Genomic DNA, 12,739 nt, shown 5'->3' with positions numbered 1-12,739 from the left:
AGACTATGGGTGCCATCCCTTCCTCTCCACTGTAGGATGGGAGGTGGGGAGGCAGAGGACGGAAGCTAAACCTCAATACCAGAGATGAGGAGGCTCCCCATTAAGGTGAGAAGAGACCACTACAGCTAGAACCACTCTAGGTACACGATCCCCTCCCCTCTGCTGAGGCTGGCTTAACTAATGGATATGGATGCCCAGATGATGTATGCCCACTGAGTGGCCATGGCCAAGGCGAACTGAACACACAGGTCCGAACCTCTTTCTGTCTGCTCCTCCAGAGCTACCACTATGGGAACTGGTGAGCTGCCAGGGCTGGCAGAAGGTCTCCTGACTTCCTGTCTAGGAGGGGGCACCCCGGATACTTACAGTAAACCCCAGCATTTTATAGTCCTTGGTATACATGGCTTTGCGTTTTTCAGTCCCGCTCCCAGGAACACTGCTAGGGTCAGACTCTGCGTCGAAGGCAATCCTCCGCAGTTCAAATATAATGTCTCTTTGAGCCTGGGAGGTGTACACAGTAGGCAGGTCAAACAGCTACCAAAGGGAGCAAGGAAGAGAACAGCCAGTCTCTTGGGAGGGACCAGCAGTGTACAGGACAGAAGGGGGCAGCCCACACTAGCGCTGGCAGGACTGGCACAGACCTCTTCACGCAGCACTCCCAGCACACAGTCAAGAAGAAATAGCACAGCTTATACCAGGAAGGCCCCTAGCACCTGCCTGGTCATTGGGATCCATCTTAGTCATCATTCTTTCTTCCAGAAGGTTAAAGGTCAGGACTTGAAGGACATAGAGCTGATGGGCCATCTCTGTTTTGATTGGACGATTCCCCCGGATCACATGCTAGAAAAAGCAAAGGCAAGAGCAGGGCTCAAAGGACTGTCTCTTCTTGAAAAGTCACATCCACACTGGGGGCGGAGTAAGTACACAGGACAGGGATCACCTCCTCCCTCCACAGAGCCTTCATGCTCTCAAAGAGGCTGGAGTGGAAGGGGGCTCCACCCAGCCAGAGCAGGTTCATGCAGGCCTTCCTCTCCACTCTTGGGCAGGGGAGGTGGAATGGAGGGTGAAGGCTCAACCTCAGACACCAAGGTAGGGAGACACACCATCAAGGTGAGAACAGGCCACCAGACCTAGACCCACCCAGGCTTGCACTACACGGGACTGAAGCCAGGCCAACAGCCAGTGCATGGAAGAGGGCCACTGGCAGACAGACTTTCCAATCTATCACTTTAAATGATACGAAGCCACCTATAAGGAGGGCCATTTGACTTTCCTCTCCAACCTCACACCACCCTCCTAGTCCTTTCTCTCCTTGACTCTCCTGTCACCCCATGTAAGCCCTGTATCCCCCAAACCATGCCCCTGACTATCAATTGAGTATCCTCTCTATCCTCCCACTGTGGACCCATCAGCTTCCTTTGACCTGATGCTCTCTCCCCACCTTCTCTCACCTCCTAGCTGTCTTTCTCCCTGCCTGTCTTGGCTAATCAGCTTGGGTATCTCACATGGGTCTCTCAACCTCTGTCCTTATCCCCACAACACCCTGCTTTTCTTTTCCTCCTTGCTCCCTGGACTTCTCAACCAATACCCCTGCCCCACATCCTGAATCCTGTCACTCTGGGTTCTTGTCTAGATGCTACCATGTCCTACTGTGTCCATCAGGTCTTACTCTATAGCCCTGACATCATCTAGAACCGCTCTGTACGGTGTAGCAGCCACTAGTCACTGTGGGTATTTGTGCTTGTGGCCCAGTCACAGCAGCCACCCTCTAAGTGCTTGACAGATTCTCCGTGGCTTGGGCCAGCAGCACAGCACAGAGCATTACAGCAGCATGGGACTTCCACACAACCCCGCCCTAGCACTAACTCAGCAAAGCTCCCCTAACTCGACCCCCCTCCCCCATCAGCTCTGACTCTAGACCAGCCCTTTGGAACCTATGCAGTACAAACTGATGACCCTGGGCTCACATGGCTAGTGAACACTGGCCAGGTCCAAACTATGGTACGCAGAGTCTACAATACACCAGACCAGGAAGCCTGAGTGTGAAAAGAGAAGGCTGGCATGTGTCATGATGCTTCATGAACACATCTGTTGCGTGCGGAAATGTTTCAGGTATCATGTGTTAAATACACCGGACATTAAGCTCCATCTCTCCCATCTCAAGCCCATGCCAGGCTTGAGTTGTATTTCCTCCAGCTGGGCCGAGACCTCATCCTCAGCTGTGGCCCTCCGGCAGTCTGCTGTTTCTACATCTCTGCTGCCCAGTATGGTTACCACTGAAATGAAAGTCATCCATTCGGACCCCTGGTCCTTCCAAGCAGCATCCTCTCTGGACAGAATTTCCCTAAGTGAAATGTGTATCTGCCCAGCTGCCCTCAGAACAAAAGTGGGAAGTCTCCTGCCCTCGATCTCCTGCTGACTCATGTCCTCTCGATCTCCCTAGCATGTCTCTTGCTAGCTGAAACTCAAGTGTCCACTCAGCACCCCCCAACGTCATGCTCTGTTCTGTTCTCATAGCCAGGGGCTCTGCCACCCTTGTCTCCTCTACATCTCGTCTACCTTGCCCCCAATTCCTCAACTACCCACTCTCTCTACCATCCTACTGCACCTGTGTGTCCACCCCTAAGTCCCTCCTCCTCACATCTCTCCCTCCCTCATGAGATGGCTAGGAAGAGAGGTGAACATCAATATGCTCTTGGGTTTTTGTCCCCTTTCGCAGGTGAAGAGGGAGGTGGGTGCTCTACCAATGCCACAGTGTTCTGGGGTCGCTCAGACACTTATCCACTGCCTGGGAGATCAGTTCAGTCCTGTGGCTCAGATGTCTACTCTGAGGGATTCTCTTCTAATCCATCAAGCTAAGTCTCAAACTCAGTAGACTTTCCTGAGAAGTGCCTCCTCATACCCACATGAAGAGGGGGGTACCTTGGCCTGTTCTGGAGTGCCCACAAGAATGCATAGGAGACTGTGCACCCCCCACCCTGTAGGGGCAGTGTTCAAGCATTTGCTGGGAGCAGGGGTTGCAGTGACCTGGGGACCCAGTCACACCAGGTAAAGCCAGCAGACTCCGCAGGTTTGCTCAGGTACTCTGTCTCTCTCAAAACCACGCACACCTACATACATACCACAGAGAAGTTTCCCAGATGCTGTGCACCCTGCCAGGCATGCTCTGTGCACTAGCTCCTCCAGTCCTCACACCTAGCTAAGCAAATCAAAGCCCAGGGATTCGGGGTCAACTGCTCAAGATCACAGCAAACTGGAAAATGGCTAAAGCCCACCATCAGCACCAAATCTTTATGCTTGACTCTGATGTTTATTACCATCATTGCCATCTCTGTTCTTTTTTCCTTTGTTTTTGACAACTAATAAACTCTCTTCCTTTTAGCCCCAATCTCTGATCCCCTCCCCACCCCCACCTGCTGCCTTCCCATACCCCACGTCACCACCATGGCGACAAGAATGAAGACCTCCTTCCAGACTCCTCTCCAACCCCTCAGCAGGTGCCCAGCTCCTGCAGCATGGTCTGTGGTGACCTAGAAGCCAACCGTACCTCTACCACCATCTTGAATCTCAGCCATGCCGGGAGGGAGACTAAAGCCTGACCTGAGCAGGTGCTCAGTACAATCTGCACCTAGTTCCACCCTGCACTGCTGGGCTCTGTGGTCAGGCTGGGTGTCTTGCCTGTGTACCTGATTCTTACAGCTCCTTGAAAGGCTTCCTGACCCCTCCCCAGCAAAGCAGATCTCACTGGCCCTGCCTTCTCCTGACCATGGCTGTGTTGGACCCCACCTTTCCTACCAGAGCACAAGGTTGAGAACAGGTCCGCCGCCCTCAGCTGTCAGTGCCCTGTATGCTCCAGGTTTCTGAATTTCTGAGCTGTTGCTGGTTCTCCTTTTTTTGTATTTATTTAACAGTTTTGAAGTCAAAACAAGCAGTAGAGATGGCTTTCACCTCTTTTTCCTGGAAGGGTTGCAATCTCTTAGCTGCAGTAGGGATATGTAGTGGACCCCAAAAGGAGTGGCACTATTAGGAGGTGTGGTCTTGATGGAGGAAGTGTGTCACTGTGGAGGCGGGTTTTGAGGTCTCGTATATGGTCAGTCACACCTGTTGAGACAGTCCACTTCCTATTGCCTGCTATCAACGTGTAGCAGCAGCTCCTTCTCCAGCACCATGTCGTCCTGCACACCAACATGCTCCCTCCCATGACAATAAAGGACTGACCTCTGAAACTGTAAGCCACCACCTCAATTAAATGTTTTCCTTTATAGAAGGTGCAGTGGTCATGATGTCTCTTCACAGCAACAGAAACCCTAACTAAACAGGATGGCTTCCCAGAGGCAGCTTGGTTCAGACAAGTCCAAGAAAAAGCTCAGGTTTCAGAATGACCTAGCACCTTAAGAAGTAGTAACAGTGAAGCTGTTCTGTGCCCCCCGCCGGCAATAATCAGAGCCCCCAGTGGAATGAGGACTACCAGCAACAGCATTAACAAAAGGCAGTCGCCAGGAACTCACGTTCAGGATTATGGAGCGAAGGTGCTTCTGTGCAAAGGCGTTGGCCATGTCCTAGGGAGGGAAGCAACAAACAGGTAAGGCAGATGGTACCTGGGATTGCTGTAAGGGGACGGTGTCCTCGCAGTCTTGAAGGTTTTCCTTCCAATTGAAAGTGAAGAAACCCACCGACCACATTTATTTGACTCTAAAAGTTTCCCTGCTTCTTTTCACAAGTGCAAATGGACTCAGACAGTTTCCCTTAAACAGGCACAATAAACTAAACATCTTCACAGGGGACCAAGATTGCTTGAGGACAAGACACATGTTACAAGGATGCTGGTGATGGACACTGCACGCGGAGCACACAGCAGCACACGCACCACTCCAGGCAGATGGCCACAGTTGAAGAACCCGAGCAGCACTCTCCTCCAAGACCAGGGCCCTGGGCCAGCACCAACGCCTGGTTACTTGTTTAGAGGGGCGTGCTGTGTGCCTTTGGGTAATCTCTCACAATGGACTCAGCTTTTCCATCAGTTTGGCTCATACTTTGACAGTAACATTTTATTTATTAACTATCCAGAAATAAAATATCCTAAGAGATGCATCCTCCATGGAGATTTTTAAGGGCCCACCGGTAGATTCTGATGTCTTGTAAAAAGATACATGAGGGGCTACAATGATTATCACGCAAGCTCTTCCTCAGCTCACTGGGGATCACTCTGCCATGACACTGTCACCCTGAGGAGCTGCTGAAATTTCACCTAAACAAAATGGTCCCATATCAGGATGCTTCTAATAGTATCACAGCTTTTCTCAATTTCTTGGTCCCTTCCTTCTAATACCAGCACTGTCTTAGTGATATTAATTACAGAGACTCCCTTCTAAACTGCAGCCTTGGCCACCTTTAGAGACGACTGTAAGTCAGCGGGCCTGAGGGAGCTGCTGCTGCTCCTGTGTGCTCCCTCCTGTTTCTAAGCCTCTGCTCATGTTCCACATGTCTGGTGAGGAGCATCTGAGTTCATTGTGACCCCCGAGCACATCCTGGCCATCAGAGGACGGTGCCTGGAATGTTAAATACAAGACATTAAGACTAAACCCTAAGTGGACAACTCACAGAGAGGCACTACCAGCAGACTAGAGCTTCCCCTTGGCGCTGCATCCGGGAGCACACCTTCCTTCAGGCCCTTCAGGTGACCTCTCCAAAGCTCCCTCTAACCAAGAATAAGCACCCAAATTCTTTTTAGCCTTAAAAAATTATTTGAGTGTTTTGACTGTATGTGTGCATGTGTGCAGTATCTGAGGAGGCTAGAAGAGGGTGTTAGATCCCCTGGAACTAGAGTTAGAAATGATTGTGAACCTCCATGTGGGTGCTGGAGTCCTCTGCAAGAGCCAGACCATCTCTTAGACCTCAAACTCCCTTTTGTAAACTGTCTAACCCTCTCATTATCTATCTAGAAACAGTCCAGAAAGGGCCTGGATTTACCCTCACTCTGGCTTTGGCAGCCAGGAGGTGACACATTCTTGGAATCATATGGAAGAAAGTCAGGCTGTTTCTGCATCTGATTCCAAGCTAATTCCAGACTCTCACAAAGGTGTCCTGAGGGAATGCCTGGCCACTCTCCCAGAGCAGGCAACCCTCCGTCCGTCTATGGCTCTCACCTATGGAGCCTTTCTAGCATTCCAACAAACAGACATATCACCTTTCCAGGGCCTTGCTTCCCTGAGCAGCCAGTCCAGTCCATATGCTTCCTGTCCAGCTTTGACACCCCCTCCCCCCCAGGAAGAGTCAGGCCCTCTGCAACAGCAGTGCTACTTACAGTCGCGGGCAGGTCTAGAGGGTTAAGGTGCTTGTCCTGCCAGCAGAAAGCAAAGAGCACAGAGAGAAGCAGACAGGGTGAGCGTTCGGCTTATGGTTAACATGACAGGAAGGGAGACGGTCACAGAGTCACACCATCCAGACAGATAGAACAGACAGAACATGAATGCTTCTGCTCCTCCCTCTAATAAAGGAACTTTCCAGAGCCTGGTGCATGGCCCCACTTGAACTTCATTTAGTGGCTCATGATAGTGACAGAGAATTAGAAAGCCTTACTTCTGTACACTATGTATGCTTTTAGCAGAGATCTGGGGCGTTAGGGCTGGAAGGGTGCTTAGAGCTTCTTTCATTTTGTCCTTTCATTTCACAAAGAAGGGAACTCAGACTTGGAAGGCTGATATACGGGCCTAGTCAGAGGAAGGACAAGCACTTGTCCAGGTCCTCCACTCAGGTCAGTGCCAACCCCATTAACCAGCTGCCAGGTCCCACACTATAAAACAGGGCTCTCCTGTGACCTAAGGACAATGCCATCAGTGAGTGATCAGGGCAGATGCTGTCATCCCCACAGTTATAGGTAAACGACTAAAGATGAAACAGGAAGAGCTTGTCACGACCACCTGCGCCACACAGCTGGTGAGCGAGGACGGAGGCTGAGGATGTATATCAGGGACTTCCACAGGTGAAACTTGGTGCCCAGCCCCATTTCAGCCCCAGTGGCAGTCAGAGGGTCTCCCCTTACCCCTTCCTGTTCTTGGTCCTCTAGCCCAGGAATTAACAAACTAAAGGCATATTGGGTGTGTTGTCTGTGTAAACAATTTGACTGGAAGACAGCTGTACCATTGTTTATCTCCTGTCTAAAGCTGCCTTTGGCTACAGCAGCCGAACTTAACAGATTGCCACAAGAAGTAAAAAAATATTTACCTTCCAGCCTTCAGAGGAAACCCATCAGAACTCTGCCCTGGTCCCAAAAGCAGGTCACCCACCTCCCAGTTCCTTCCTGAGGCTTCCTTAGCAAAAAACACCCTACTGGGCTCTGGCGGGAAATGTTGGGAAGGAGCACCTGGGAGCATGGCTGGATCCCTCTCTTTGCCCTGAAGAGCAGGCACTGTGGCATTTCTCTCAGGAGAGCCCAAGAGAAAAGTCTGGAAAGGCAGCTACAGACCTGTCGCTTGTCTTCCGGGGCCTTCAGGAACAGTGCATTAATCAGAGCGATGGCGTAGGTCTGGATCTCCTGGTTAGAACTGTGTCAACAGAGACAGAGGCAAGGGAATCAGGGGACTGCAGAGCAAGAGGATGATGCTCACAGACAGCTTAAAACACTCGCGGATTGTGATCAAACAATGACCTGGGGCTAAGTCAGAAAAGCATTTTGCGCAGGCGCACACTTGACCCCGTAATTCACGGGAGGGATTTATCCAAGGTAGTAATCAGGAAGCTATGCATGATTTATTGACGAGCTGTTACACTAGAGTCCTATTAAAAAGACAAGAATGTTAAGTAATCCAAATGCTCTCACTGGGGACTGTTTAATATGCGAGACTCCTAAGGGCCTCCTAAAAATCTTGCTTTGGGGTGAAGATTATTAACCTGGGACTCAGAGATGGGTTTGGAGTATCTGTGAAGCCCAGATATGGTACAGAGAGTATCTAGCTGACTGTGTGACCTTCTCAAGGGGAGAAAAGCTCAGCTGGTACTCGTTTTCACAAACATCTGGGGTGTAGAACAGGGCTAGAAGCATCCTTGTAAAAGAGCTTGATATGGGAAAATGTTCAAGATGAATCATTCAGCCAAAAAAAAGAAGAAAAACGTAAGTACACATGAATGTAGAGCAAGATCTAAATTTTGGTGAAAACATACAAAGGAAAAAGCTACGGGGACGTTCAACTTAGTGTTCAGCAGTGGTCCTGTCTGGAGTGGGGTGATGAGCAAATAATGTACTATGTTTTCCCGTATTTTCAAAGTTTGACTATAAATTTATCTTACTTTAAGTAAATAAAATAATCATAAGCATTTCCCCAGAATCTGCCACACTGTGGGTGCCTCTTGTAGTTTCCTCCAGAAGCCAACAGCTTCCTGGTCAGGAAGGTCCCTTGCTGAGCATATGTACACTGGTGACAGAAGTCTAAGGAATGTCAGAATTCTCTACTGTTCTCAGGGAGAGCAGCTAAGGTCACGTCCAATTCAGAGAGGAGGAAAGAGGAGTAAGGTTGCTGGGACCCATGAAATCTCTATCCAGAGTCTGTGATCTCTCTATCCTGGCTCTTTGAGTATGAAAGTTGGGGCTGAGGAATCCTTTAAAAATGACAAGATGACGCCAGGGGTGGTGGTACCCACCTGTAATTCCCAAATGTGAGATGTGAAAGGAAAAGGAACATGAGTCCAGGGTCAGCCTGGACGGCATGGGTCCCACTCCTCCTCCCAAAACACCAGTGACAAGGTGGGATCAGGGCACACATATGTGTTCTTGATTAATGAGAAAACGGGTTAGCAGCACTACTGGGCTGTGCTGGCTAGCTTTATGTCGCTTGACACAAAGTAGAGTTACCTAAAAGTGGAGAACCTTAAAAGAGAAAATGTTTCCATAAGAACGGGCTACAGGATATTTTCTTAATTAGTGATGGATGGGGGAGGATCCAGTCCATTGTGGGTTGGGTCATTCCTGGCCTGGTGGTCTTGGGTTCTATAAGAAAGTAGGCTGACCAAGCTAGTAAGCAGCAGCCCTCTATGGCCTCTGCATTAGCTCCTGGCTGGATTCCTGCTCTGTTTGAGTTCCTATCCTGACTTCCTTTAATGATGAACAGTGATGTGGAAGTGTAAGGCAAACAAACCCTAAACTCCCCAATTTGCTTTCAGTCATGGTCTTTATAGTAACCCTAATTAGGAGAGAAACTGGTCCCAGGAGTGGGGTATTGCTGTGACAGACCTATCCATATATTTCTGGGAGGACTGTAGAAGGACTTTAGAACTTTGGGCTATAAAAACCATTGAGTGTTCAAAGCTTCGAGAGCTGTTCTGTGGGAGCCTGGAGGATAAGAACGCCGAGAGAAATGCAGAGGCTGACGACCTGGCTTGTCGAGTTCCAGAGGGAGGCAAAGACTCTGCCAGTATATCTGTGTGAAGAAGCTGTGTGTCTGCTCAGCTGGAGCAGAAGAATCAGCTGTGATTAGCAAGGGACCAGAACCATTGAAGCGAAACCATTGCTTTACTGGGACACTTGATGCTGGTTTGCTGAAGCTGAGAAATTAGCAATGATTAAGAAGAGACCAGCATCACGGAGGTGAAATCTGGGAAGTGTTTCCTGAGAGCACAGGGAAGCTGCGTTCCAGAGGCAGCCAAGGTTGGTACCTCATGTAAGAGTCACCCAGGTGGTACTGGTTTTAAGGCATGAAGGAATATTGGAGAGCACCAGTGGCGTGGCACGGTAGAGGCCAGGAGAGGCACTGGGGAAGGTGCAGCTGGAGTGCAGTGGGAACCCCAGGACTGAAGGGGCCATGCAGAGAAGATGAGGCGGGGCACCGTGAAGAGAACCTATTGGTGAAAGTGCAGCCGAGCTGCAGCATGCAACCCCAGCGTTTTGGAGATGCTGGTACCCGGGATGGCCACCAAGAATAGCAGCAGCAGTGGAGTGGAGGCAGCCTGAGCCCAGAAGACAAGCTGTGTGTGCTGCAGGGGGCAGAGCTGGAAAACTGACCCAAGCCCCTCAGAAGATTGTGAGTTATTTACAGATGGAGTTTGGTTTTGCTTTGTTCAGATTGTGACTGTGCCCTGGTTCTTCCCTCTTGAAGCAAGAAAGTATTTATTTTTGATTTTACAGGAACCCACAGTTGAGAGACTTCAAACTTTTTTTTAAAAAAAAGATTCAAGACTTTTATAGAGACTTTGGATTTTAAAAGAGACTATATCTTTAAAGAAACTACTTCTAAAGTGCTTGAATTTTGTAAGGCTGTGGGATTTTTTTAAGCTTGTAAAATGTTTCCTATTTTGATGTCTTTATTAATATGTGGTCTTGGGGAAAGGAAAAGATGTGGATTCCTAGACAAAAGGTCAGTTGTGCTGGCCAATTTTATGTCACCTTGACAAAGGCTAGAGTCATCTGAGAGAAGGAACCTCAAGCGAAAAAATGCCTCTGTAAAACTGGGCTGTAGGCAAGCCTGGAGAGGATTTTCTTAATTGGTGACTGATGAGAGGGCCCAGCCCATTGTAGGAGGAGCCACTCCTGGGCTGGTGGTCCTGGGTGAAGCTGCATCTACCCATCTTGCATCCTCAGGGCCTCACAGGGCATCTGGCCCATTCCAATCAAGGCCAACAAGCAGGAAGGAGAATCAGTGTCAATCAACAGGGTTACCACTCTTCTTTAGGCAAGTCCGGCCCCTTTAATCATGAACACTAGCTCCAAGTGGTGCCTGTGTGTCTCCTGCCTTTAATACAGGCTAAATGTGTGTTCTGATAAAGTAAGCTTGTTAAAAGAAAAAAAAAAAGCAAACTAAAACCATCTGGGCTGGCCATCATGCTAGTTTTCAGATTTCCCTTGACCACATAGGCATGGAAGGTAGAGATGACTCACACATCCAGAGATGAGGAAACCCTGGCATGCCAGAGCCTGGGTCTGAGCTGGCATCCCAAACTCACACGTAACCCAAATTTCTGGATGTTGTCACCACACTGTTGCCACCATAGTAAATGACCACCCGACAAACCAAGCTTCCATTTAAATCAGGAAGGGGCTTCAAAAATGTCTGAGTTCTTGTTTCCAGGGAGCTCAGAACTTCAGATGGGCAACTGGTGATGAAATACAGTATTTTACATAAATATCATTGTCATGGGTACAAACAAGACTATCAGGCCCATAGAAGAGGGAGTGTCTAACCTTGCCTGGCACCTGGGGTCTGAACTATGAAAAGAATTCCCACAGAGGAGGAGGAGGTGCTGAAGGAATGTGTAGGGCCAGGCAGAATTATAAGACAGAGGATGGACTGGCCAGGGGAAGGCAGGCCCTTACTCACACTTGCAGGTGAGAGATGAGCTGTCCCACGGTGATTTCCTCTGCTATCTTCTGGTACAGGCTCTGGCTGTTTAATACCATGCTCTCTAGGATGGCCAGGGACCGCTGAAGGATAGACACATCGACCATCGGCTGGCTCACGTACCCTGCAATCTAGATCCAGGGAGAGGCACACTGGATGGGAAATTGGAGCCAAGGAAGCCCCTGATGCTCTCTTCTCAGCACACTGCCTCTATGTGGATCACAACATCTGGTTTATGACTGCTCTAGCCAGTGAACCAGGATTTCCTCAGCCTGGACGCCTCCATCTATGTGACAGTATCTACTCAACTGTGTTTCTTCAAAATGATGAACACCTTAATCCTTTTCAAAACAAGAGTTCAACTTGAGGTGGACCTACTGTACTGACTCTTGTGTCTTATCTTTACCTGCTCTTCCACCCTCTACAGAGTTAGAGCATTAGACCTGGAGAATCCTTTAGCCAAACCCCTCTTCTCAGTTCCCTCCACACACCGTCACTTCACTTCTGCCTAAGTGTTTCTAACATTGGGAAGTTCTCAATGGTTCAAGCCAAAGATGTGAACCGCTAGGCAACGGACAGCCTGGTTTTCATCCAGTTTTCTGGGCTGAGACTGCCCCTTCTGGTAGCAGACAGGATGGCAGACTGGGAAGGGCTTTTTTAGCTGCTCTGGTTCATCTTGTAACCAAGCAGGCTACTTGTCAGATTTGCACAAAGGAAGCACATTTGCAAATGAGATGCTGCTTTCTCTCAGAAGAGCTGAGGAAGCAGGTAGCTCAGAGCTGATGACTGGCTGTTTTGTGCCAGCCTCCCTGACAACCAGTTCTGCTCTGAGCCCTGTCCTTGGTGCAGGCCCCGAGAGAGAGCAAACTGTGACTTGAGATCTTTTCCTGGGCAAGTGACAATGGCCTCTCTTGAGACCAGGCTGTGAAAACTGAGCCACATCTCCCAGGGATGCGGTCAAGAGACAAACAAAGGAGCCACTACAAGCTGCTAAGGAGGATGTTCAGCGGGCCAAGGGAAGTAAATTCATTTTTAATCTGGTGACATTTCCAACATATGATGGGTTTATCAAGAAAGAACCTACAGTAAATTGAGGAGCATCTGTTAGAGTATACAACATTCAGGAGGCCTGGGAAGATTATTGCTTAAGGATGAAAAATCCAGCCCCAGGGAATACAAAGATGACTCCTGCAGAGACTGCATACAGACTGCAGTGTCTGCTCTCCCCTTATGCCCAGAGAATGTACAGGGAGAGGGAGGAGACAAATAGAATGCTGGAGACCTCACCTGCTTAATAAAGGTGATTGAAACCATGTCCCAGGAGACAATGCCATGGTCCATGAGCTCTAAGAAGGCAGTCAGGGTGAATGCCAGCATCTCACTGTAGCTGAGACACGTGCAACACACACAAA

General features: G+C 49.3%; 1 protein-coding gene across 1 annotated transcript in view; it reads right to left on the bottom strand.

Moving 5' to 3' along the window:
* The window catches only part of Elmo2 (engulfment and cell motility 2), a 37,461-nt gene that overhangs the window by 7,999 nt on the left and 16,723 nt on the right, over positions 1-12,739 (bottom strand). Inside the window, exons 7-12 of the mRNA XM_057780501.1 lie at positions 12,615-12,714; positions 11,307-11,458; positions 7,466-7,544; positions 4,509-4,559; positions 718-840; positions 367-501 (exon numbers count right to left, since the gene is read on the bottom strand). Of these exons, the coding sequence (XP_057636484.1) occupies positions 367-501; positions 718-840; positions 4,509-4,559; positions 7,466-7,544; positions 11,307-11,458; positions 12,615-12,714 (640 nt within the window). The remainder of the gene's footprint in view (positions 1-366; positions 502-717; positions 841-4,508; positions 4,560-7,465; positions 7,545-11,306; positions 11,459-12,614; positions 12,715-12,739) is intronic.

Source organism: Chionomys nivalis, chromosome 9 (assembly GCF_950005125.1).
Source record: "Chionomys nivalis chromosome 9, mChiNiv1.1, whole genome shotgun sequence".
Taxonomy (NCBI): domain Eukaryota; kingdom Metazoa; phylum Chordata; class Mammalia; order Rodentia; family Cricetidae; genus Chionomys; species Chionomys nivalis.
The sequence above is the reverse complement of the archived record's forward strand: the minus strand, read 5'-3'. Positions and strand labels throughout refer to the sequence as shown.